The sequence below is a fragment of the Equus asinus genome, chromosome 6 (assembly GCF_041296235.1).
Source record: "Equus asinus isolate D_3611 breed Donkey chromosome 6, EquAss-T2T_v2, whole genome shotgun sequence".
Taxonomy (NCBI): domain Eukaryota; kingdom Metazoa; phylum Chordata; class Mammalia; order Perissodactyla; family Equidae; genus Equus; species Equus asinus.
In genome coordinates this window covers 40,857,065-40,883,766 of record NC_091795.1, presented here as the reverse complement: position 1 = coordinate 40,883,766, position 26,702 = coordinate 40,857,065, and the positions used below count along the sequence as shown (strand labels likewise).

Below are 26,702 nucleotides of genomic sequence, written 5' to 3'. Positions count from 1 at the left end.
TCTGGGAAGGTCTTCAACATAGCGCCTTTAGAGGGACTTGGGCCTGAGCAGCTCTGCACCTGTGGCCCAAAAGGACTGGAGACCAGGACCAGATGGACAGGCAGGACCCAAAGGCAAAGGATGGAGCCAAACCTTAGAGCAGCAGGCCTTGGGACGGAGGGGGCTTTTTTTTTTTGAAGCAGTTCTTGAGGGGCTGGCTCAAACCACTCTCCAGGGACTAGGAAAACATGAGCTGCCTTGTTCTTTAGTTGGTCTCTCCTGGCCAGTGAAAGACCGTGGTTCTGGGCAGTCCACTTCCTCTCCCTCAGGGATCCAGATACATACAGCATCTCCCTTGTTCCCTGCCAGTGCTGTGGGGAGGCAGCCCAAATAAAAGCATGATGAAGCACTCAAGCTAAATGTGCCAAGCCTTCCAGGTGCTGGGGCCAGGCTGTAAGCAGGGAGAGGTGGTAGGGACACCACGTGGCCACCCCCATGGGACTTGTACACACAAGTGGGATGCCTGGAGCACAGCCTGCCTTGGTTTTCTCTCTCTGATAGTCCTCTTTGCATCTTATTAGGTGTGAGATATAGAGGAGGGGGCTCTCCTTTGGGTGAGTGAAGGATGAGGTCTTCCAGGGATGGCTAGGACCTCCATCCCTGTTCCCCATCCTCAGCCCTCGCTGTATGGTTACTAAAGAAGTGAACAAATGGAGCATCCCAGCCAACAGAAGCTCCCCACTTGGCAGCAGGCCTCATTCCCCTGAGGAGAGGCAGAACATAGCGTCAAGTTGGGGGGTCCTGGGAGCCCTGCAAACTTGCCAGTTCTCAGGGCATGCATGAAGGCCAGGGTGCACCAGCCTGTGAGCCCAGGGGCAGGTATGCAATGGGACATGCTGTGACCCATCATTCCTGCTAGCAGGGGCATGGGCCTGTGCAACACAGACTCCCACACATCCTCCACACACTCAGCTGGAAAATACAAGATGGGGGACTTGGTGGATTTCCTGGAAACAGCCAACCCCATGAAAGGCAAACTTCCCACCAGCAGGAGAGTCATCTTGTTCACTCTGCTGCCCCCAGTGCTGGTGGTACTCAGGGCTGTTGCATGAATGAATGAATGAATGAGTGAATGAACCTAATACTAGAATCAGTCCTATCAGCACCACATTTCTCCCACTCTAGCTCACTGCCTGTGCACCCTGACCTTTCCTAGGACTGATGCCAGGCATTCCAGTGGGCATCCACCCCGGGAGAAATTGCCCAAAGCCTGGTGGTATTCAGGGATGGAGGCTTTCCAGGGCAGAAAAACTCTCTCAGTATGGCAGGCTCAGGCCAAGCAGGACATCCCTTTGTGCTTTGTCCAGGAGACAGGGAGGGCAGCACCTCTGGTCCTGGGGTCACAGGGAGCAGGGGCTATAGAGGGTGCAGTGGCAAGACATGACAGGTGCACCCAGGGCAGCCAGGCCCTGAGTGGGCCTCCAGACCCATGGAGGACAGAGAAAAGTTGTGCGTCTTCCCATAACTCCTGGGGACAGGACCGGGGAGGTGGGAGCCAAAGAAGCCAGCTGCTCTGGGGCAAGGGTGGGGGGTGCCACTTCGCCAAGGCTTCATGCAGGACTGGACAGGGAGTTGCCAACATGATACCCTTGGTATTTGGGGTTTTCAAAGGGCCGGGCTAGAACAAGCCACAGGAGGAAAAGTCACCAATGAAAAGAGTGGGGACAGAGCTGGGTGTGGAAGCAGGGAGCTGGGTGCCCTGCTGAGCCTGTGGGGCCCCAGGTCTGGAGGACGCATTGCAGGGCAGCACAGGGCTGGTCCTGATGTCCAAGCCAGGCTGTGGCAGAAACTGGGTCCTTGGCAAGGACTGAGAAACTAGAGGACCCCAGCCCCAGCCAGGACCAGCAGCCAGATGGTTAGGGCCGAGAGCCGGTCTTGTACAGGAGAGAAGGAAACCCTAAGATGGATCTACGTTAATGTTTGAAGGAACTTTCCAAGGAAGGTTGGCAGGACCCACGGCCTCAGCGTCACTGTGGGAGTTCTGAGAGGAGGAACTGGGGAGGCCTGAGTCTTTGGAGCCTTTAGTGCTGGGACCTGGTCCTTGGGGAACCATGCAAGGGGCAGTAAAAACCTCCACTTGTTTTCTGTGGCTTCTAAGCCAAGTGGCTCTGGCTCAGGCCCCAGCACTGCCCCCAGGCAGAAGACCCCCAACAGAGCCCTCAGCCCATGGGGCCAGTGAGACTGAGGAGGGAGGGCGGGATGCTCTTCCTTGTCCTTAGCCCCACAGGTCTGGCTCCCTACCAAGGCCACATCTTTAAGCAAGTTAGCCAGACAAGGAAGCAAACCAAACCACCCTCCTGGCCTCCTCCAGGCCCTAGCACAGAGGCAGCCCAGTGACTCCCTCCTGCACAGCCTAGGGGACCCAAAGGCCATCAGAGTTCCGCCCAAGCACCTGGATTAGAAGGACATTCCTCACAGACAGGAACTGCTGCTCCCCACTGACAGGGTTTCCCAGGCTGGGGCCTCGCCCCTGCAGAGGCTCAGGATTGGTGGTGGGTATAGAAACATGCACCTTTTAGCTCTGAATTCAGCTCTGGTGTGCAGTGGAGTATGTGGTGGCTTGGAGGAGGGGTCTTGTCTTTTCTACAGCAATACAAACTCTTTCTCTGCCTGGCAGTTTCTCCCCTTGGGAGGGGTGGTCTCAGGGTCCTGGGGAGAAGTTGTGGGTGAATGTTTTGCCCTTCCAAGCCCACTCCCACTACTTCCTGTACCTCCCCCCCAACCCGACTTCTGACTGACCACATGCCCAGACCCCTAGGCCTATCTGTGTTATCCTTGGAGAAAGTGGACCCAGAGCCCAGGCAAGCCATCTGAAGGGGGTGCCCCACAGAGGGCTGGGATAGGGCAGGGGGAGAAGAGCCCTCCTTGCCAAGTCTGAGCTGCCTTGTGGAGCCCCCTCTGGCCTGGGGCCTAGCAGACACCTGTGACCCAGAGGTGGGGCCTCAGGAAAGGGAGAGCTGCCCAGCAGCCTGAGCAGCTGAGGAGCCACTGGGTAGTTGTTGCAGATCCTCGGGCGGTGACACCTGGTGCTGGTGGTGACTCAGCTCCTCTCTGGCTGTGCCCAGAAGGCTGCTCCAGCTGGGGGTGGGGTGGGGGTTGGAGGGCAACTTCTGTCCGAGCCCCTGCCCTGGAGAGGCAGTGCCCGGGGTCAGGCCTGTCGCTCCACTGTCCCAGGAGGAGGACAGGAAGCTGTCAACCCCTCCCTGGAAGCCAGGGATAACACTAGGCCTCTGAAGGTCTAGTCCAAAGCAGGGTCCCTCTGGAGGTCCAAAGAGAGTGCCCTGGTGTGGGGCTGGCAGGGGCCCTGCCGCCCCCCACCCGGGTTAGCAGCCGCCGTCCACTTTGATGTGCAGGATCTTAGAGAAGCCGGGCCTCCGTCGCAAGGCCTGCAGACCGAACCCTGGGTTAGTCTCCCCTCAGGGCCAGACAGGCGGGGCCCTCCCATCACCCGCCCAGGTTACCAGCCCAGCCTTGGGATGCCACTTGGGATCTTGAGTGGCCTCAGAGTCAACGCCTTACCTGGAGTTTTGTTACCATGTCCTCAAACAGCTTCTGGGCCTCAGGACTGCTGGGTTCTTTGAAATAATCAGCAATCCCAATCTGGACCACAATGGACTTGAGGTTCCGGCAAATGCCTGGGAAAAGGTGGGTAAGATGGAGGCCCATGTTTGGCCTGGGCAATGGAGCTGCCTCCTCTCCTCTCACTAATTAATGAAATCAGAAACCTACTGAGAGACAATCACATGCCAGCCACTGGGAACATAAAGAGGAGAGCAGACCCATACCACCCAGGGGCTCACACAGGACAAGGGGAAAAGGTGGAGGATAAGGTCAAAGAGCAGAGGCTGCAGGGGCTCTGGGAAGATGAGTGGGCAAGAGCCAATTGTGCAGAGCTCTAGGAACTTCCCTGGCAGAGGGGACAGTGGTGTTATGGCCCGGGCATCTGGAAATGAATTATAAGGGCAGAGCAGCCGAGGTGAGGCTCATGAGTCTCGACTGGAGCATGAAGGCAGACGGAGCAAACATTTTGGAAGCAGAGGTTTAAGGGACTGGATGTTGCCATGAAGTCAGGGGAGGAGGAGCAAGAAAGTCAGGAGGGTGACAGGGTCCTGGAGGTCATGATTTTGGAGGGTGAGCTGTTAGTTCTGGAGGTCAGGGTGGGACCAAGAGGCTGAAGGGGAGGCAAGAAGATGATCCTGGAAATAATAAGGTCAAGGAAGCTTCAGTGCTCAGGACATGGGGTCCTGCCAGGGGCCAAACAGTCCTGGATGGTGGTCTCATTTGGGTGTGAGCAGCCCGGGCTGGGCACCTGTGTCCTAAATGAAGGAGGAATGACTGCGAGTGGAGTGGGTGGCTGGAGGGAGGTGGGGGCCAGAGGAGGCATGATTTGGAGTCTACACCAGGGAGGGGGAGTCTTCCTTCACCCTAAGAACTGTTCTAGGGGGGCTCACACACATTATTTCATTTAACCTTCCTACCCATTCTAGAAAGCCAGTCTAGAAAACGGGGATACAGAACTCAGAGAAGTATAGTAATTTGCCCAAAGTCACGCAGCTAATAAGCAGTAGAGCCAGAATTGAGACCTAGGTCCGTGCAGCTCCAGAACCTGTGCTCTTAACCCATCTGTTCTCCCTCTGCCCTTGGCTGGAGGCTCATGGAGGGGCAGCTGGTGCTCCACAGCTCATGTCTCCAACATGGGCAGAGCACGGGCAATACATGTCTGTGGAACTGAATCATTTGGACCAGATGCTGGCAGGCCTTGAATGCCACACTGGCCTCAGAGGGCACTGGTGGCAAAGCCAGGACTAGAACCCTGGTCAGTCTGACCCCAGTGCTGGTGCCTGCTGCCTAGGAGCGACAGGAAGCTGGTTATGCTATGTGCTGACAAGGCATGGTAAGAGGCAATAGTTGTACCCCACCCCACATTTCCCTTGCTCACTGTTGAAATGCAGCAGGGCCTTGGGGGTGACGGGGGTGGCTGTGAGCACCAACATCTCCAGTCCCTTCAGACCTTCCCGGCAGACCTCAGCCGCCACCTCCTGGGTGATCTCCGACACGTGGTCCAGCTCCAGGACCTGCAGCCGCATGCAGTTTCTCGCTAGGCAGAGGAAGAAAGAGGGGAGGTCCTGCTGACAACTCCCAGGTCACCTCCTGCGCAGCGCCCAGGTGCTCCTGCCACCACCAAGGCTGCAGCCCGAGCTCCTCTGGGATTTCAGTGTTGCACTCATGCTTGCTTCCCATCAACCCCCACCCTAGTCCCAAGGAAAGGCTTACCGAGTGATGCCAGGCCCTGCACCCCACAGCCGGCACCCCCAACCCCCAGGGCCCGGAGGTGGGGCCAACAGCGACCGATCATCTGTAGGCAGCGGTTACTGAAGCGCATGGGCTGCTGGCTGGAGAATGGGGTGGAGGGAGGGCCGTCAGGGAAGCCTCTGGTTGCATGACACCCCAAGCCAACTCCTTCAGACCCCTTCCCGGGCAAGGACCCTCCAACCACCCAGCTGCTCAAGTCAGAAACCTGGGATCATCCCTGACTCTTCCTCCCTCACCTCCTGCCAGGACCTGTAGGTTCTGATCCCTGAATAGCTCTTCCACCCACAGTTCAGACCACCATCAACATTCATTTGGATGATAACTGGTCTCCCCGCCAGTTCATCCTCCGCACTGCTGACAGTGAGCCATTCATTCCTATATTCTCTCACTCAGTCACTCAGCAAATGGTTCTCAAGTGTCTACCACAGCCAAGAACAACTGAGCTAGGCCCTGGGGATACAGTGGTAACTATACAGACATGGTCCCCGGCCTTAAGAAGTGGACAGTCTGTGGGAGGGGAGGACACAGAACGTTACCAGTCTGATCTAATCCCATTTTTTAAGATCTAAAATCCCCCAGTGGCTTCCCAGCACTTTCTAGATAAAATGCAAAACTCTAGGGGCCGGCCCAAAGGTGCGGCGGTTAAGTGCGCACATTCTGCTTCGGCAGCCCAGGGTTCGCCAGTTCGGATCCTAGGTGCAGACATGACACTGCTTGGCAAGCCATGCTGTGGTAGGCGTCCCACATATAAAGTAGAGGAAGATGGGCATGGATGTTAGCTCAGGGCCAGTCTTCCTCAGCAAAAAGAAGAGGATTGGCCGCAGATGTTAGCTCAGGGCTAATCTTCCTCAAAAAAAAACAAAAAAGCAAAACTCGAAACCCCTTAGGCAAGGCCCTTGCTGACCTTGACCCAACCTTCCTTTCCACACTCATTGCTTGGCCCTGCCCACCACTCACACCAAACTTGCTGTTTCCCTGAACGCTTCATCCCTCCACACTCGCCCAGGCAGCAGCCGTCTCTCTGGTGTCTGCCATGCACTTGGTACCAGGGATACGGAAACGGACTTTCACAGCCTCTGCCCTGAGAACCGTGAGTCCAGTGTAGACTGAAATATAGGGAAATTATTGCAAAATGGACTGCAGCCGGGGTGGGGACAAAGTGCAATAGGAATCGAGGCAGGGGACCAATTCTACCTGGGTGTTAGTGAATGGACACTGGATGACCTGGGAGGAGTTGTCACGTGGAGAGAGGGCTGGGAGGGCAAGGCACAGGGAGCAAGAAAGGCTGGTATGTCTGAGGAACTCCAAGTAGAGCGATGAATGATCTCGCACCCTGTGTTGGCCAACAACCGGCTGTCTTGCATGTTATACACTGACCTCCTTGAACTGCCTTTCACATGCCAAACAAACCTTGCTATTTCTAGCTAGTGTTTACTGAACATTTACTGTGGGCCCAGCAGGCTTTCTGTATACATCTCATTTGAGCCAGCAACAGTCCTAATAAGATCAACAGATCCTTAATATCACCTTCACTTTGTAGGTTGAAAAATTAAGGCACGATTGGGTTGCCCAAAGTCACGCTGCTTGTAAGCCAGGACATGACCCCAGGTCTGACTTTAAAGCCCTGCTCTTAACACCTAAATACACAGACTGATGAGTGTGAATCTCTCCCCAAACCAGCTTGTGGAATGAGCCCAGATCTGCTCAGTCCTCAGCCCCAGCCCCAGCCCAACCCGGTCCCCTTCCTACCCCTGCCAGGGCTCACCAGGGGTGAAGTGGTGCCACCTGGAGGGAGACAATCTCTCTGCAGCCTGCGCCCAGGGCCCAAATGACCTCGTGGCCCACAGGGTCTGTGGCACTCCTGTTGAAAAGACAAAGCTGGGGCCGCCAGCAGAGCTCTTGGGTCCCTTTGTCTGAGAGCCCTGGGGAAAGGGTATGTAGAGCCCAGGGACCCTTGGGGCCTGAGGCCAAGAAGATATGGGCCTTCATCTGGTGGGGTGGACCCACCTGTAGGTGACGGCCTGCAGGGCACGGCAGTAGCAGCTGGCCAGCCAGAGTGAACGGTCGGTAAGGATGTTGGGACAGTGGGAGATGCGCAGAATCAGCAGGTTCCCCCCCGCTGCCTTCAACAGGGACTCCAGCCCTGCTTCCAGGCAGCCCCTGGGGACGGCCAAGAGGTCATAGAGTTGCTTGTGGCCACCTCCTCCTCTGAGAAGCATCACCACATAATTCTGGGTCTACGGCCCAGGAGCACCCAACCACCCGCCCACCACAGCCTCACCGGGTGCTCCGGGCATACTCCTCCTTGCTTTCCTTTTTGCCCCGCTGACGGGGCTTCAGGTTCTGCAGTGTCAGCGAGTGGGCCTGGGTGCACCACTGAGCCAGCATTGCCAGGAACTGCAGGGAGAGAGGGGTTACCTGGGGATGAGGGGCTCTGACCTTGGCTGGCTGGAGGTGGACCAGTCTCAGGATAGGAGGTCCCCAGAGAGCGTTTCTGGGAGCCAGGCTGGAGCTGGGTTCTCAGCAGGGGTGCCTGGGAAGGCAGGGGCCACCGGCAGGGACAGGCACCTTGGAACAGACGCGGGCATTCTCGAGCAGCACTCGGGTCCAGACGGCAGGGTGGCGGGCCACGAAGCGCCAGTCCCGGCAGACCTCTGCGGCGTGCAGTAGTGTGCGTGTGTCCAGGTAGGTGAAGATGCAGAACAGGGCGGCTCGCATCTTGAGGATCTCTGGGCTGATGACCTCGTTGGAGCGTGAGGGGCTGCCCCTCTCGGCTCGCCGACCCCGCCCACTGCCTCCTTCAGGTCGGGCTGCAGGATACCAGAGGGTCAAAGGTGAGTATGGATGGTCAAAGGCCAGCATGAAGATGCAGGTGGGGAGCTTCAGGAGACCCATGCTGGGGGACCAGTGACTTGGGAGGAAGGACAAGGGCCCTCTGCTTCCCCCTCCTCTGCATCACCCCCATCCCTAACTTTGCAAAATAGAAAAAGGTATCCTTTCTTCAAGTAAACTTTCTTTTTAAGATCATATATCATCACATAGCCCAAACTCACCCCCTAGATGAAGCAACTGAGTCAAGTTTGGAGCAGGAAAGGGTTTGGAGGGCTAGAGTTTAGATGGACAGAAACTGGGCCTCTGTGAACAGCCTGGAGCAGCCACATGGGATGCAGCCACAACCCTGACCTGAACCCTCTAACCCCCTGACCCTGACCCACCCACAAATGCACATGGCCTTGTGTATATATAGGAGGGGGCTCTCCCCACTGCTCCAGGGGCCTCAGAGCCTGGAGTCAACACTCAGCTACTCTCCTGTAAATGTCAATGAGCTCACCATGTGAACAGACCCCCTTAGATGTGGCATCCTTATGCGATATCCAGCCTGAGTGTCCCTGTGTGCAGCACTGCCCTGGCACAGGAGTTCCTGCCCCAGGCTTGCAGGCCGCTGTGTAAGAGGGAGTCTGACATTCTCATTGTGGGAAAGTCTGGGGCAAGGGGAAAGGAGGTTCAGGAGCCCAAGTGGTTTACTGCCTTGACCCTGTGTCCCCTGAGAGGGCCCAGCACTATGGAAGGACTGGTCCCTCCTGACCACCCTCCAGGACTTACTTGAGAGCCGGCAGCTGCTCAACGGCCCAGCCATGGCAGGCCCAGGGCGGGGGGCATCCGAGGGGCCCTCAGCCTCGGACTCGGTAGTTCGGGAGCCCACATCCGAGATGTCCCCCTCCTCCCCTTCCGTGCTGTGTCGGCGGGGTCTGCGCTGCCAGTTCTGGATGGCCTGGCGCCGCAGGCCTGAGCTGCGAGGGAGCTGGGCCCGCTCCGAGCCACCGTTGGCAGCCTGGGCCCGTGTGCCCAAGCCACCAGGGCCACCGTCCTCAGGGCTCCCCTCTTCTGGCCGGGGCAGCTCCAGACTGTCACTGTCATAGCAGCCTGAGCTCTGGGATGCAGCTGGGACACGGCTGGAGGCCCTGAGGTGGGGTGGACCAGATGGTGAGGAGCAAGGGGTTCCGGGCCTGCCCAAACCCCCCGTCCCAGCCCTACCACCAGCCAAGGGCAACCCACCCACCTTACTTTACAAGAGCTCCCTCTGAGTATGGAGAAGCAGACAGAGGTGACCCAAGGAGGATGGGGGAGGAGGAGGAGCCAAGCCCCTAGAAGGGCCAGCCATCCAGTGGCCCGGTGGGTCTTTCCAGGGTGAGGGTGGGCTGCATGGGGCGGGCCAGGCCCGAGGCTTACCCTGTGCTGGGAGAGGAGCCATGCCGTGACACTGCGTATGTGCTAGGCATGGCCGGGCCTGCGTGGTGTTCTCGCTGTGGGCCCCCCGAGTGGGAGGGAAAGGAAGAGGGGCAGAGGAGGCAAGAGGATGGGAAGGAGCAGAGAAACAGGGCACAAGATGGAGAGAAGGAAAACAGTTGGGAAAGATGGACAAATAGACAGACAGACAGCCAGAGAAGCAGGCTCACCAGCCCCCTCCCCACACCCACCCAGCACCCGAGACCCCAATTGTAGTTCCTGGGCTCTCATTTGCAGGGTGGGGCAGAGAAGGGCCCCTGAGGACTGAGCCCACTGGATCACACCTCGCTACAGCCTCAGGGGCTGGCACTTCTGCTCAATCAGAGGGGCTCCCCTGTTCCTAGACCCCTACTTCAGGCCTGGAATCTGCTCATGGGGGAAGAGCCAAAGAAGGGAAGCATGGAGCATCATGGGCAGGGGGTGACATCAGGCAGTGGCGGAGGGGACATGTAGGGGGCCAGGTGTGCAGGTGAAGAGAAGAAGGTGGGTGAACACTTACCATTCTGCCTGGGCCCCGGGCGCCAGGCCCAGCGCCACTTGCGCCACCTCCACGGCCCAGGCTGGCGCTAGGGGTGCTTCCACAGCTGCTGCTGATGACCTGCAGCTGCCGTTCAGCACGGTCGGCACGCTCAAGGAGCTCCTCAATGAACTGCTGCAGCCGCAGCTTGGCACTGGCTTCCCGCGCCGCTGTCTCCTTCAGGAACTGGTCGATCTGCACCACCTCCCTGGGCCCACAGCAGTCTCTTACCCCAGGGCCCTGGCCTGGCTGCCCACCCACCCTCTGCAGGAGACCTTGGCCAGTGGGGAGAGACATGGGCACAGCTGCCCATGGCGTCCACTCATGGGCACAGGGGAACATGCAGAACAGGCCCAGGCACACTGTTCCACACAATGGCACACACAGAAATGCAAGCATATACGCAGAGTCACACACTCACACCCCCCCCCCACAGCTAGACACCCCTGCTCCCCATGGAAGTACTCATAGGCACACTCAGTCACACACAGCCACCTCCTCCCTCATGAGTACACACTTACAGACACACAGCCACATATACATAGCCCAGGATGCAGCCCCACACACTCATGTGCATGTACTCACATCATGTTTATTCACAGGCACACACACACAGTCTGAGGCAAAGTCCCACCAACACACACACACACTCTGTCTCTCCCTCTCGGAAACATTCTCCGATGCAGAAGCATATTTACAGCATACCAACCTCCAGGAGTTGCATGTACACACCTCACACTTAAGAGTCATGTGAGTATTTACTCCCAAATGCACTCGCAGTTGTCACACATCCACTCAACATTTACGGAGCACCTTCTAGGTCCAGCCCTGTTCTGGATAGTGGAGATACAGCAGTGAACAAAGCAGAGAAAATTTCCTGCCCCCCATGGAGCTTATATTACTATGGGAACACACACATAACATCTGTATATTTCACAATCACAATTAAAGACCAGAGAAATGAGAAGCCGTCAAAGAAGACTGAGAAGCAGCAAAAATAAGATAGAAGGAAATCCCAGGAGAGTGTCCTGGAAGCCAAGTGAAGAAAGCATTTCAAGGACCAGCTGTGTCAAATGCTGCTGATGGCCCAAAGAAGATGTCGGCTTGGCCTTGGCAACATGAAGGTCGTTGGTGACATGGAGGACAGTGGTGGAGGTGGACACCTAATCAGAGTGGGTTCAAGAGAGAAAGTGGAGAAAGAAATTGGAGACCAGGAGCATAAACAATACTTTCCAGGAGTTGCTCTATAAGGAGGAGAGAAGGGGCAGTAGCTTACGGGGGAGGCGGGCTGTAGCACATGGGAGAAGGGACATTGTGTTTGTATGCTTTCAGGAACAACACAGTAGAGAGGGAAAATCTGATAGGGCAAAGACAGAGGGGAGAATTGAGGGGATCTGGTGTCACAATGAAGGGCTGGCCTTGGCTAGGACAGAGAAGGAAGAGAAACAGTCTTCACAGACAGGCACGCAGTCACACTGCCACGGACTCATAGTCCCAAACAGACACTGTCATGAAACTCTTGGCCCCATACGCACCACCATCACATGCTCACGGCCACAGATCCCATATTACAGAGCCATGGCGGCATACACTGACACACTCACAGCCACACTCACGGTGGTGGTGGCAGCACAGTGACACACACGGTCACCCACCCTGGAACACTCACAGGCACACCCACCCACAGGGCCCTGTGAGCCACTCACTGCTGCTTGCGGCTCAGCTCCTGTTCCTTGTGCACCAGGTCCTGCTTGAGCGAGGCCAGCAGCTCCACACTCACGTCCACCTGGCGCGAGAGCTCGGACGCGCGCTCCTCCAGCTCCTCTTTCTCGCGCCCCAGCCGCGCGCTCTCCTGCCGCGCCGTCTCCAGCTCCGCCGCTTTGCGCTCCAGCTCTGCCTGCAGCCGGCCCACCTGGCCCGCGATCTTCTGCTCCACCTCCTCGCTCAGCCGCTCCAGCCGCCGGTCCACCTCCAGCTTCTCCAGCGCGCGGATCTTGAGGCGCGCCAGACCCTCTTCGTAAGCCACATCTGCAGGCGAGGGGGACGCGGGCGAGGCGGAGGCGGGCCCGGAGCAAGGGCCGGGGCCGGGCCCGGGCGGCGGCGTCGAGCACGCCGAGGAGGCCACGGACTTGCGGGCGAACAGCTCCCCCAGCGGGATCTCGATCTCGCGCAGCGCGTAGCGCGCGGCGGCGGCGGGCACCAGGCCCGGCTCAGCGAGTTCCTCGCAGGGCAGGCTGGCGGGCACCAGGTCGCTGGGGAAGTGCGCGAGGGGCGCGTGGTGGTGATGGTGGTGCAGCAGGTGTGGCGCTGCGGCCGACGGCCCGGCCTGCTCCTTGCCCTGGAAGGACGTGCTCTCGAAGACCTCGCGGCGGGCGCCGGGCACGGCCAGCAGGGCGGCGGGCTCGGGCGCCAGCTGGAAGCCCGAGGCGGCTGCGGCGGCCGCCGCGGCTGCAGCGCCGTCGCAGATGCTGTTGGTCTTGGAGAGGATGTAGAGCGTCTCGTAGGTGTGGCTGTACTCCAGGTGTGCGCGCAGCGACGACAGGCTCCGGAAGCGTTTGTGCTCCCCGCAGCGGGGGCAGCGGTACGGCAGGTCCAGCGAGGCCATGGCCCCGCCGCCCCCGCGGCGCCCGGGCTCCACCGCGGCCGCCCCGCCGGTCAGCCGGGCGCGCTCATGGGGGGCTGCGGGCGAGCCCCCCTGCGGGGTCAGGAAGGCTCAAGGTGTCTGCGGCCACGGGCGAGGAGGCTAGAAGAGAGGGAGTAAGTCTTAGGAGGGTGGCATCCCTGCTCCCCACTCCCTCAACCACATATCCCCGACCCGTGAGGAAATTGCCTTCCCCAGGAAACATGTGCCCAGAATGGAGGGGGGAGGGGAGACTAATGGCCTGACTTCTCTGAGGGGGCTGGCCATTCTGGTACCTCTGCGAGGGCCTCTACATGTACGAAAGTGAGAATGAATGAGAATTCTTTAAGAAAAAAAAAGGCATTCGTTTTACTTATAATAGTTCCAACCTGGACATAACCTAAGTGCCCATCACCAGTAGAATGGATAAATTATGGTATATTCATAATGGAATATTACCCAGCGTTAAGAGAAGGAACTACTTGTTCATGCAACAACATGGATGAATCCATTCGGTATTATGTTGCACTGAAAGAAGTCAGACCAAAGAGTGCATGCATACTGCAGGATTCCATAGCTAGAGTTCAAGAACAGACCGAATTGATGATGATAGAAATCAGAACAGAGCTTGTCCCTGGGGGCTATATGGACTGGGAGGGGGCAAGAGGGAAGCTTACGTGATGCTGAAAATGGTCTGTATCTTGGTATGAGTGGTGGTTATACAGGTGTATACGTATGTAAACAGTCAAGCTGTACACTTAAGATTAATGTACAATATGTACGTGGCTGTAAAATCCTTAAAAGAGGATGCTCATTCCATATCATGCAAACCACACCCATCAGACAGGTTGGCTATTAGTACCATGTTGCAGTGACCAAGATGTCACATCACCTGATGATACCTGTGTGTGTGTCACTGTTTGTGGTCCTGCTTCTGGACCACACCCTCCCATCCCTGCCACTCCAGGCACCTAGGTCCTTTTCTCAGATTTCTTTACTAGGTCAGTGCCCCTGCCTTGCCCTTTGCCCCCAGAGCCACGATGTTTGTCCTCTCCAGGCCCCTTCTGGCACAAGCCACCACCCTTCCTGGCATCCTACCCCTGGTCACCCTCAACCCCCCCTGCCTATCCCCCCTCATCTCTGGCTTCCAGTCACCCCCTCCTGCCTCGTGGGATCTCTACTCCATTCCTCACTGGCATTTAATTGGGCTTCAACCACCCTCTGCTGTCACTGCCCTCCTCCAGGTCACAGACCACCTGCTAATCAGACAATCCAGTTGTCATTAAGGGTCTTCACCCACTTGGTGCCTTGGCTGATACTACTGACCTCTCCGTTTTCTTAGGCTGCCATGAAGCTGCCCCGTTTGGATTCTCTGACCGCCTCTTCTTGCTGCCTTAATCTTCCAGTCTCCTGATGGGAGGTCTGCCTTCACACTCTCTTTGCCTCTGTCTTCTCCACAGGCAGTTTGGTTCACTCCCACAGGTTCACTCACACCTTTGAGCCATTGACTCTCAGCTCTACCTCTCCATCCTGACCTGCTTTTGAGTTCCATTTGCCTTCTGGCATTTCCACATGGATGTATGGGTGGATGTCTGTTTTCCTTTGCCAGCCCAGCACCCAGTCATCTCCTGGTAACAGCACCCTGCTTTGACCTTGGGGAACCATCTTTCCTACCTTCTCAGTCACATGGTCTAGGGGTGGGGGTGGAGGGTTGATGGTCCATGTCTGGCTCCAGAGGTAAGAATGTGATATAGGCCTGGCCCATCAGAGTCCCAAGATGGGACAGATCACCCAAGTTGAGCCAATAAATCTTTTTTCATTGAGTCAGTGAGTCATGTCCCAAAGACTTCTCTGGAACTACTGGGGGAATGCCTCCTCTTTGTGCTCAGCTTTCTACGCTGATAGGGAGGGCCAGAGCTGCTAGGGCCATCTTTGTCTCCTTTGAGAGGAACTACCTAAGAATGAAGCCAACACAGAGAGCAGAATTAAAATGGGTAAAGATTCCTCACAGACCCCATTTGAGATCCGGGTCTGCTCAGTTATGTGAGCTGATCAATTCCCTTTCTTGCTTAAGCCAGTTGGAGTTGGGTCGGTGATACCTGCACCAGGAAAAAGTCCTAACCCAGAAATTAGAATCAGAAATGGATTTTTTTTTTCAAGTAATAGACGCTAAGAAGGACTTAGTGGAACTAAGGAGAGGTGTAAGATACACTTCCCCCCCTCAGAAGTTGGCGAACCCTGCTGCACAGCAGCGAAACAGCTAATGAAACTCTCCCGCAGCCTCTGGAGCTCAGATGATGTTCCTACAAGGCTGGAACTTTAGGGGACCTGTAGAAGGTCAAGATGTTGGGGCATGGCCTTTCCCATGGCCTCAGGTCCAACAAAAAAGAGAGACACTGGCTAAAGGGGCCCATCTGAAAGCAGAGAGGAAGAAAATGCTACTTTGCCCAGAGAGGCCCTTTCTGCCTGAGGCCAGTAATCCAATATGGCTGAGAGTAAGATAATTAAGAGCCAGTTCTCTGCTTCTAGCTAAAGTCAGCTCAAGCAAAGACAGGCAGGCTGGAAACACAGAAGGAGGCAAACCTGGGGCCCGACAGGCTCTGGACTCCTCCTGCTGTGCCCTCTAGCTTCACCGATGTTCCACTGGGATGCAGCTTGAGTGGGAAGGGGCAGCCAAGCTCCAACTCCCACCCATTGCCCTGAGGCAGGGGCCCAGCTAGAGGCCACAGCACCATGGGCTCCTGCAATGGGCAGAGCACCAAGGCCTGTTGCTAAGACAACCTCCCTCCTCCCTCAACACCGCCACAGGGACTCGATTCAAGAATTATAACTTTCAGCGAGGTCTCTAGTTTGGTTAATAGCTCTGGGGATGACCGAATGCAGATTGACTGAAAGCCTCCGAGTGATTAGGGAAATTGTATTGCCAGAAAAAAACGCAAACCTGGAAAACAAAGGCCGGGGATTACTCAGCCCCCAAAGCTCCCCACCCCCCAAAACTGCACGAATGGTAGGTGACCCTCTTGATGCCCCTTTCGCATGTGGCCTCAGGGCATGAAGAACAAGAAAGGCTCTCTGAGACTGCAGAACCAGAGGGGCCCATTGGCGGCCAGGAAACCTCGTCCTCGCGCACTGGTCCAGCATGTGGACTATGCTATGGACCTGTGAGCACCGAGTGTTTGTCCTCATCTTCCCTCTTCAGCCGGGAGGGTTTTGTGTTTTCAGCTATCCGATTTTTCCCCCATCTTTGTAGTCTGGCCATAAACTGAAAGACCATGAGGGGCTGGCTCAGTACCTGACAAACAGCCCATCGCCAAGATCTTGCGTTGGGGCTGGGCGTGGGAAGTGGGTGAGAACTTGGAACGTCTCTTTCTGGAGATGGGACAAGTATGTCTTAAGTTTTGTGAGGGATAGTTGCATTATGATAAACAGGGAAAATTTTTTAAAAATTATACCAGAAGGGGTATCTGTGTAGCCCTTGGACAGGTGAGAAGGAGATGTAGTGGACAACTATTGATTTTGCTGCTCAGCTCCAGTCCCCCTTTGTAGATGGACCCCAATTTTCCCTTGGAGAACCATTCCCCCCACTCTGGATCAATGTTGTTTGGGTGGGCTGACCCCACCCCCTAGCCCTAGGGGAGCGCCTGTGACCTCAGCCTGTCCATCAGTCGCAGTGATCATTCAGGAATGAGTTCAGCCACTGCAGCACCTGTGCTCAGGTGGTGGAATGTGAACCTGAAGCTGCTTGTGGCCATTTCCATCCTCTCTTTGGGCCCAAAGAAAAAGACTCCTGATGACATCCCTTGAGCATCCAGATCCAGATGTGCCTGGAACTTTCACCCAGGGCTTGCCAATTGTGTGAAGCAGCAAATTCTTTTTGCGGCTTTAAATTGTTTGAGTGGGCCGCCAGTCACTAGTAATGAGACTCAGTCTAACACAACGACCCACAGTGTCAAAAAACAAACCTTGGACTTCCCCTCGCCCATTCCCCAGCATCCCTGTTTCCCTCAATGGTGCCACTGTCCTCCCAGTCATACCACACCACTGGCCATCTTGATTTCACGCTCTCTGCTAACCACCGAGACCTGCGGATTTTTCCTCGAATGCTTTCAACCCAACTGTCTTCTGTTTTGTGCTCCTCCTCACACCTGGACCGCTGCCCAGCCTTCAGTCTCACAGCTCCATTCCATCCTACATAGGGCAGCAGGTTCCTCTGTCTACAGATGACTCCTGCTCATGCTCCTTCAATGGCTCCCCATCGTCCATCAACTGCAGCCAAACTCCTCAGCTTCACACGCTGGCCTCACTGCACTCCTGCCAATTTGAAAGTGAAAAGTGGCCAGGCTGTTTCACTTGCATTTCTTTCATTACTATGGCTGGACATCTTTTCACACATTCTTCAGTCAGCTGTATCTCTTTGGTGACTTGCCCGTGCACTACTTTGCACACTGTTACACTGAACATTCATATTTTCTTATTGATTTGCAAAAGCTTCTCATTATATTGATGCTTTGTCATTTATATACTACAATTATTTTTCTCAAATGTGTTGACTGGCTTTTACTTTTGTTTAGGGTCTTTATTGATATCCGAAGGCTTTACAGTTTGCTTCAGTAAGATCTTTAGGATTTCTGATTTTGTTGTCATGCTTAGGAAGTTCATCCCTACCCAGAGATTATATAAACAGTTATGTAGGTTTCCTTTAGTACTTTGTGATATCCTTTTTTTTTACAAGTCCAGAACATTTTATTTTTGATTAAGGGCTTTAAACAAATAGCTATAATACCATGAACTGACAATGACTTGGTAGCATGTGAATACTTCAGGCTGTGTGGCTCCTTTTATACATTGGAGTTTTAATCCATCTAGAAATTTTTGGTATGCATGGTGAGACAAGGATTAAAAAAACACACAAACAACTTTTTGTTATTTTCACACATATTCAAAAATAAAGAGAAAATGATGATGAACTCCTAAGTACCCATCATCCAGCTTCAACCATGATCAACTCCTGGCCAGCTGTGTTTCACCTGCACACTGCTCCCTCGCTTCCCACTTCTCCCACCCCACCACTGAATAATTTTGAGCAAATCTGAGTTATCATATTATTTCATCCAAAAATACCTTAGTATATATAAGACAGGGACTTAAATTTCTTTTGTGAAAAATATATATTTAGTCGCTGTTCTCACATCACCACCAACGCAAAAAGTAGCCTGGAGAGGTAACTTCAAAAGATGGTTCTCTGAAAAGACCAACAAAATAAACAGCCCTCTGGCAAATCTATTCAAAGAGAAAAAAGGAAGAAAGAAAACAAATACATAACACTACGAGTGAGAAAAGGGATATAAGCACTGACACAGGAAGGTTTTTTTTTTAAATTACTAAAATGCTACCAGGTACAACTCTTGGCCCAAATTTTTGAAAACCGGGATGAACTGAATGCTTTTCTAGGAAAATATAAATTATCAAAATTGACTCAAGAAGAAATAGAAAAACCTGAAAAGACTAATAACTATAGATAAAACTGAAGAGGTTGGCAAAGTGACAAAGGATAATATAAATAGAATTCAGTTCACACACACAGCTCTTCAGGAACAGGGTTATTCCGTAATGTATATCAGGGCACCTGTGTGGCCTGTCCATCCCAGCTAAGTGCTGGTCCCTCCTGTGGGGGCACCTCTCAGGGCCTCAGAAGTGGTCAGCCTTCTTCCTCCCCACCCTACGCACGTTCAAAGCACCCTTTGCCTGCAGGAACCCTGTAAGGGAGAAGTCTCGGGGTGCAGGCCTGTGTGTGGATATGCCAAGTAGAGGAAGGAAGGGGCTTCTGGGGTGCAGGTGGCTCTTCACCTAAGGCCAGCCCGCCCCCCAGTTTCCCTCCATCTGCTGGAGCTGAGGAATGACTATGAATCATTCTTAGGAATATTTTTGCCTAGATGTACACACTTACTCAGCACAAGCATGAAGCTTTGCCTGAATGCAGGCAAAAAGGTGATGGAGGCTGAGGGAGGAGGGAGAAGAGGAAAGAGAAAAATAGGACTGTTATCTATTCAAATTCCATCATAATCCTGTACTATAAGCACCGTGACAGAACAATCGGAGATTTTCCTTTGCATTCTAGTCTCCCCAAATCAGCAACCTCTGCAGCCCTAAGACCTGCCTCCTTTTTCAGCCTGGCCTTGCCCCCTCATCATCCCAGGACCTGTTAATGCTCCTTCCTCCATCTGAAATGCCTATCTCAAGTCTGCCTTCTTTCAAGTCCAGCTCAAGGTGTTCAGTGGGTAGGAGTCTACAGGCTGAACGAATCAGAGGCATTATCTTTTTTTTGTTTTATGTTTTTTAGGTGTGTAAGTCTCATCTCCTCAAACAAGACCAACCATCTCAAGATATATGTCTTCTCTAGCTTCCATCTACTGTCACATTCTCACATGTTGACTCTCCCAGAAACACAGATAATCTTGCATGTTCATGGCTCAACTACCACGTGGTCACGGAGAATTCCTGCAGTGGACATTATTATTTTTATCTGCTTAACAAGTCTTCTTCACCTTCTGGTAATAGCATCTCATCCTTTCTTTGGTGAACTGCCCCTCCCCACTCCATGTGGTTCTGACAGGGTGGACACGTGACCCAGGCTTGACCAGTCATGGTACCACCATCGTCTTGGCCACAATGATTGACCCAGGGATGGGCACATCCCTCAGGTTAAACCAACAGAGTCCTTCACTGGGAATTTATATGAATGGTTGAGGTGTCCTCCTGGCCACGTAGGATCACATGCTAGGATGGTGAAGTTGTCTCTGGCTTTGTGCAACCTTCACCTACCATATGGAGAAAGCCCATGCATGGTGGAGAAAAAAATGTGGCAATACTCAGAGTGAAGCTGAGTCAAGAGCTGGAGAAGAGTTCTACCCCATTTTTGAGAACCTGGATACAGTTATGCCTAAGACCCACTCATCCGCCATCCTCCAATTATTTCAATTGGTACATATTTTGTTTTTTCTTAAAATAGTTTGGGCTTGATTTCCGTCACTTGTGGTCAAAAGTCCTAACTAATACTCTCGCAAATCTATAATTCTAGCCTAGAGTTCTCTCCTGAGCTCTATTCAAACATGAATTCATTCCACGTACATACTGAGTACCTGCTCTGTGCCATGAACTACACTAGGTATGATGCTGGGTATGCTGAGGACACACAGTCCAACAAGATCCAATCCTTGCCTTCAGGCAGCTTGTGATCTCCTGGGGCAGACTAAATATATGGATGATACAGTCACGAGATAAATGCTATGCAAGAGGCTGGCACGGGATTCTACACTTAGCTTGAGGAATTGGAGGAGTTGGGAACCTCCAGAGGTGATAGCATCTAGGCTGACTTTTTTTTTTTCTAGAGGAAGATTAGCTCTGAGCTAACTGCTGCCAATCCTCCTCTTTTTGCTGAGGAAGACTGGCCCTGAGCTAACATCCGTGCCCGTCTTCCTCTACTTTATATGTGGGACGCCTACCACAGCATGGCTTGCCAAGCAGTGCCATGTCCGCACCTGGGATCCAAACCAGCGAACCCCAGGCTGCCAAAGCAGAATGTGTGCACTTAACCGCTGCACCACCAGGCCAGCCCTAGGCTGACTCTTGAAGAGCAAAGTAAAGTTGTCAGGTGAGGAATGGCAATTATGAGGTTGGGGGAGGGGAAGAAAGGCATGCTGAGAAGCAGAAACAGCATGTACAAAGGCAAGGAAGTAAGACAGGGTACGCCTCCTTCAGGGAACCAAAATGTAAGCTCCATGAAAAAAGAGACATTGTCTCAGTCACTGCTATTTCTCCAGCACTTACAACAGTGCCTGGCATGGGGTAGGTGCTCACTGTTTGTGGAATGAAGGAATGGCAAGGACTTAATCAGGTGTACGGTTTAGAGAATGGACTACATAAGGCCAAGCTCAGGAAGAAGGCTGTTGGAACACAGGAAATGGAAATTGTTAACCAAGGTAAGGAGTGCAAATAGGGAGAAGGACAGATATGTGAGCAGTTAAGGAAAGAGTGGAGAAGGCTTGGAATCATGGACAGAGTCATTGTGGCAGATAGAAAAGGAAGGGGTCAAGGACCAGGCCCGGGTCTGGGTTCTGAGCATCTAGGTGGACAAGCAGGTGGTTCAACAAGGAGAGAAAATGAAGGAGGGAAAGTTTTAGGGAGAGATATGAGTCTGAGTGTAGATTCCATGAGTTTGAGGTTCCAGTGGGCCTTGGAAGTAGAGATATTTGGTACATAGTTTGAATATACAGTTTTGACAACTTAAGCATAAAAACAAAAGTGGATGAGCAGGACCAGAGAGAGGGTGCAGAGAGGAGAGCAGGGGAAAAAGGTAGACCCTCAGAGAGCCGGGGGAGGGAGAAGAAGCAAGAAGTTCCTAAAAACTAGCACAAGAAATGGGAATTCTGAGGGGGAACCTTAGGGAGGAGGGGATGTCAAGGCGGGAAGGAGGGCAGTAGTATAAATAACAAAAGAAGTTGACAACTCAAGTCAGAGCAGAGGTGGACAGGGTTCACTGGTGACTAGAGAGGGCCGCTTCGATAAGCCTGGCTGATGGGGGTGGAGGAGAAAGTGAGGTAAGGATGGGAGTAGAGACAGTGAGTGCACACAAGAAGCTCAAATGTGAAGGGGAGGAGGCAGCATGGGAGAAGCCAAAGCAATTTTAAGATGAGAGAGACCTGAACCTATCTAAATGCTTCTCAGAGACAACCTAATTCTAATCTATAGCATCACTTCCGCTCTCCCGAGGCACGGATAAGTCAATGCCTCAGACCTGAAATTTATAGCAATTCTTTTTTTAAAAGTGCTTCTCAGAAGCAGCGAGTAGAGAGGGAGGGGATGAAGAGGATGATATTTTAATGTAGGCGGCTCAGAGCTTAATATGGCTAATAGTGAACGCACAATACCACAACATTCACCTGCAAACCTGCTTCTCTCTCATGTTTCCCATCCTAACCAACATCCTCATTATCCACTCTGCACTCTGGATGCAACCCCCAGAACATCTCTGAATTCTCAAAGTCCCCTGCAGATCTTATCAATCACTGATTTTTGTCAATCCCATCTTGTAAACATCTGACTCCATCTATTTCTTGTTTCCTATAGCCCCTGCCCCAGACTCATTATCCCCTTCTGTCTGGACCATCGATACGGTTTGGAACTAGCGTCTCTAACTCCTTCAGCTTTGAATTCTCGTGTTTTCTGCAAATACAGATCCAGCCATGTCACTTCTTCTAAAATAAATCTCTGAAGGCAGACCATTTTTTGAGAGGTAAAGTCCATCCTGTTTTGCCTGCCCTCAGGGCTGGCTTGGATCTGACCACCACTCGGCCTTGCCAGCCCTAGCTTTTGCCTCTGCTTCCCCCGTGCATCCTTAGTGAGCCCTGTGGGGCTTAGTTTACTGGGAAGTGCTGTCACATCCTCAAGTCTTGGCTCCTGCTGGTCCCTCTTCCTGGGACTCCCCTATCCAATCAGTGAATTCTGCAGGCCTAGCTCACATGCTGCCCGTTCCATGGAGACTTCCTTGACCCCCTCCTCTAGCTCAAATCACATCAGAGCATGGATCATTCCTCTTCACATATGGTAACAGGTATCACACGCTGCATGGTCATGGACCTGTTTGCACATCAGATCCCGCCCCACAGATACATTGGAGGGCAGGGACAATGCAACCGACTCATCCTCACACTCTCCTCACACACAGTAGACATCAGTGTATTCTTAGAGGAATCCCACTGAATAATACATGAACTGATTGATCTCATATAACCAAAGTGATTCCCCTACTCATTGTCACAGAACTGGATAAATCTGGTTACAATCAAGTCAACCCAAGAATCACCTTGATTAACAAGTGCTTCCCTGGCTCTACTAGTCATTCGCTGGGAGGTAAGAACTTCCTGTGTCTTCTTGACACTGTCACTCTAGCAGAGCTCCAAAGCTTAGGGCTTCTCTGCTTCACTCTATTTTATCCAGTCAATAAAACGATGTCAAACACAAGGCCCATGCCAGGCACTGGGGACACAAAGATGAATAGGACAGTCGTGCCCTCAAGGTGCTTGCAGTCTAATAATCAAAACAGTGAACATTTACCTAATTATTCTGGTCAGATACCATGCTTCTCATTTAGTCCTCATGACAGCGCTGCCAAGTAGGTAGTATCGTCTCTATTTTAGAATGAAGAAATTGAGACTCAGGGTGGCCAAATCACTTGCCCAAGGACAGTAAGTGACTGTAACAGACTGTTGCTTTGGTGGCCCCCAATGAGCATGCCTCCCAGTATTCCTGCCCGTAGGTGGCCCCCTCCCACATTGACTCAGAGCTTGGCCATGCGACTTGCTTTGGCCAATGGGACATTAGCAAGCCTGCTGCAGGCAGAGGTTTGATAAGCAGTTGTACCTTAGGGCTTATCCTCTTGGAATACTTCCTCTTGGGATCCAGCTGCTATGTAAAAAAATTTGAGCTAAAATACTGAATGATTAGATGCCCCGCGTAGACAGACCCTGGAGGATGAAGGGCCATTCTTGATATACCTTTCCAGCCAGTCTCTCACCAGAACGCAGCTCACAGGTGCCAAGTGAGCCCACAGCCAGTCATGGCCAACCCACAGAACATAAGCAATAATAAATCATTGTTGTTTAAGCCCCTAAATTCTAGGGTGGTTAGTTATATACCAATGAATAACTGAAACAGTGACAAGCTAGGATCTGAACCCAGTACTACCTGACTGACTTCAAAACCCATGGCCCATAGTAGCACTCAGTAAATATTTGTTGAATGAATGAATGAATGAAGAGTGTGGTGGGCTACTAGAGAGGTAAGAAAGTCCAGGGAATTCAAAGGCAGGATGACAATTACCTTTCGACAACCATCATCCCCTTATAGCTACAAATATTCCAAAAACGAAAACAAGCTAGGCATCCCTAAATCTAGAAACAAGTCTGTGGATGTCACCAAACCCCCTCTCTCTGTCTCTCTCTCTCAAATTCAGGTCAGGCAAAATTGAGAAGTTAGCAGAGTTTGGTTTTTGATGGTCATTCCCCCTGCCCCCAACTCTCCACCATGCCCCTGGCATCTCCTCTCCCACCCACTCGGCCTTCTGGGCCCAAGAACTCTTTCTCCCTCTTTCCATATAAAATCCACATGCAGGAAAGGAGCAGAGAAGGTGGTAATTACAGAAATGGGGGAGGAAGATTTGAATTTTAATAGATGGCTTTACAGGCCAAAGAAATGAAGCTCTAAGCTCAGTGCTTTCAGGAGCCATCTGCCAGCAGGTGTAGGAGGTATTCTAAGGATGAGGAGACACCTGGAAGTGTCCCTGAAGCTGGGGAATAAAGGAATGCCCCATGACTCTCAATATCCTTCTGAATCCCCCAGGAAGGGGCTCTGGCTTGCCACACCTGGGGCTATAGGCCAAACATGTGTACCTCCCAGAGTAGTCACTCCAGCCTGGTGAAGACCTACAGGGGTCAGAGTGTCCAGTCCTCTGCTTCCTGGCAGCCCTGACACTGCCTTTTCTGTTCTAAGCTCTCCCTTACTCTCAGGCGCCTGCAAACATGCACACACCTCCCAAGGTCACACACCCCACTCCAGCACCTGGATCCCACACCCAGAAAACCATCTGGGCCCCTCACTGCAGACTGGACCTAAGGAGAGAACAGGCCCCACTCCTACTCACAGGCAAACCATAGCAAGTGCACACAGGCACCGTTTCACACACTCACATGCAAAGCAATGCAGTGGGGCGCACACAGTCACCGGTGAGGCACTGAGATACGGAGACAGAAACATGCATGCACACATATGCACACCTCCAGACCATCTACACTATCACACGTGCACACTGGCACGCACACAGACACCCAAACCCTCCCACCCACAGACACCCACACAGGTGCCCAGCCAGGCCTCAACACCAAGCCCCTCCCCCACCCCATTTCAGAAGCAGGTGGAGAGGGCTGGGGTTTGAGGGCGCTCCCCCTTCTCCCTCCTCTTGGTCTCTGCTCTCCAAGGTCCAGAGTCCCACTGGGGTCTGGAGCCCACCCCTTCACCCGCGCTGGCTCGGGGAGTGACTGGTGAGAGGGGGGATGGGAAGCCTGGTCTCAAACCGTTCTGATTTTGATTCCTTAAATTAACCCCTTCCTTGCCTCTGGCCTGGCCTTGCCCAGAATCCCTCCCGGTCGGGCAGCCTCGCGGGCCTCCAGGGAGCTGAGGGGGAGAAGGAAGAGGAGGAGGAGGCAGCGGCTGGGGTCCTCCCCGCCTTCTCTCTCCAGGAGCGGTCCCCTAGCGCGCCCGCGACTCGCCCTTACCTCCTCCACCCCGCGGCGAGGCCAGGCCCCGCGGCCCTCGGCTGGGGGTGCAGAGGCAGCCCCCGCGTGCCCGGTCCAGATGCAGGGCCGCCTCGGGGCCTCGGATCTCGTTCCCCTCCGCAGCCTTGGGTGGCCGCCGCGGCTGGCGCCCCCGCCTCCCTCTCGGGGCGGGGGCGGCCGAGCTTCCCAGCCAGTCGCAGCGGGAGGGGCCCACAAACTGGGTGGGGGAAGGATGGAGGAGGAGGAGGGAGGAGGGGGCGCGCGGCCGGAGGAAAGGAAGGGAAGGGGGAGGGAGGCAGCAAGGAGGTGGGGCGGAGCCGGCCCCTCCTCTGGGGCGGGCTCTCCTGCGAGCTGGGGAGCGGCAGATGCAGCCAGAAGCGGCTGCGCCGGGACCCCACGCTTTCCGCTGAAGGTGGCTTCGATGGGGGAGGGGTCCGCAGCGCCGCCCTCGGGGTGCAGGGACCGCTCGGGCCGCGTTCCTCCTAGTGCCTGTCTTCCCGGCTTCTGGCACCGCCTAGTGCACTCTCTCTGCCCCGGGCACCTCCGGTTGTGGCCTCTGTTGCCCACCTTTAATCCGAACCACTCCCTCCTAACCCTTCCCTACCACTCGGGCTTGGGCCTGCTCCCACACGAGGCTAATCCTGGGGTGGGCGGTTCTGTGGGTCAGGAAGAGGGCAGGCAAGCTGCACTACTCGTGGGATATGCGCCACGGTCCCTAAGCGGCCTCCTGGGCTGCGCCCCTTGGCACTTGGTGACCTCAGGTCGGATGCGTGGTCTCCTTGGAGACTGCTTCAGTCAGTCCCCTTTGGGCATCCCTAGGGAACCAGGGGAGCTGGGAGTGGCTGCAGCCAGGTTCTGTGATGTACTGGGACCCAATCTTGTCCTTGAGGGTGCCATCCAGAAGCACGTGTCCCTGTCACAAATCCCATCCCGGACCTAGAGGAGGAAAGGGGCAGTGGCCTCTGGCCCTGGTTCCTTTCCACCCTCTCCCCCACCTTGAACTTGCTTAGGAGAGAAGCCCAGCTCCTCAGGATTTGAGCAAGGGAGGGGGGAGGCGCGGGGTGGGGGGGGGGGGAGCAGGGTTTAAAGCCTATCCAGCTGTTGAAGCAGGAACAGTCTGGCTGTCCTAGATGTGGAGGAAGTCCACAGGGCTGCAACTGGGCCTGAGAAATCAGACCGTGTTGCCTCCCAAGCCTGGGGCTGAGCTGGCTTGGGATTAGGTAAAGGAGAGATGGAATTTCAGGCAAGGGGTAGTACTTGGGCAAAGGCACAGAGATGGGCTTGGGCAGGCTTAAGCACCAAGGCCATGAGGGGCAGTCTGGCTGCAGCAGAGTAGAAATACAGGGTAGCCCCAGGGTTCTCCAAAAAATGAGGCTGAGGGGGACATTCCTTGACCCCATCCTACTCCTGCTAGGGCAGAGGTACTGGGCATTTAGTATCAGGAAGGATAACATGTAGATTTGTCAGGTGGCTTTTGGGGAGAGGCAAATTTAATAAGAACTAATACTGAACAGTGGACAGTCAGGTCAAACTGCCTCCTCGCCACATCTTCTCTTCCTTCCCCTAGCTCCTAAATTTCTTTCCTCCTCCAGAAAGT

At 54.0% G+C, this 26,702-nt stretch overlaps 1 protein-coding gene across 1 annotated transcript; it reads right to left on the bottom strand.

Annotated features, from left to right (window-relative positions):
* Positions 1–175: 175 nt before the first annotated feature.
* FBXO41 (F-box protein 41) lies at positions 176–12,893 on the bottom strand. The gene is made up of 12 exons (XM_014836632.3): positions 11,863–12,893; positions 10,139–10,364; positions 9,583–9,656; positions 8,956–9,314; positions 7,921–8,162; positions 7,634–7,749; positions 7,360–7,512; positions 7,118–7,213; positions 5,314–5,432; positions 4,979–5,137; positions 3,559–3,674; positions 176–3,425 (listed from the first exon to the last, which is right to left on the bottom strand). The coding sequence occupies exons 1-12, from the start codon at positions 12,759–12,761 to the stop codon at positions 3,363–3,365; spliced, it is 2,622 nt and encodes an 873-aa protein (XP_014692118.1). The 5' UTR covers positions 12,762–12,893; the 3' UTR covers positions 176–3,362.
* Between the last annotated feature and the right edge of the window lie 13,809 nt (positions 12,894–26,702).

Bases quoted from the DNA above. Each gene is read 5' to 3' on its own strand.
- FBXO41 (XM_014836632.3), bottom strand. From the start codon at position 12,761: ATGGCCTCGCTGGACCTGCCGTACCGCTGCCCCCGCTGCGGGGAGCAC. The intron at 9,657-10,138 runs GTAAGTGTTCAC...GGGGGCCCACAG, and splicing joins CCCGGGGCCCAGGCAGAATG to CGAGAACACCACGCAGGCCC. The intron at 8,163-8,955 runs GTAAGTCCTGGA...GGTATCCTGCAG, and splicing joins GAGCAGCTGCCGGCTCTCAA to CCCGACCTGAAGGAGGCAGT.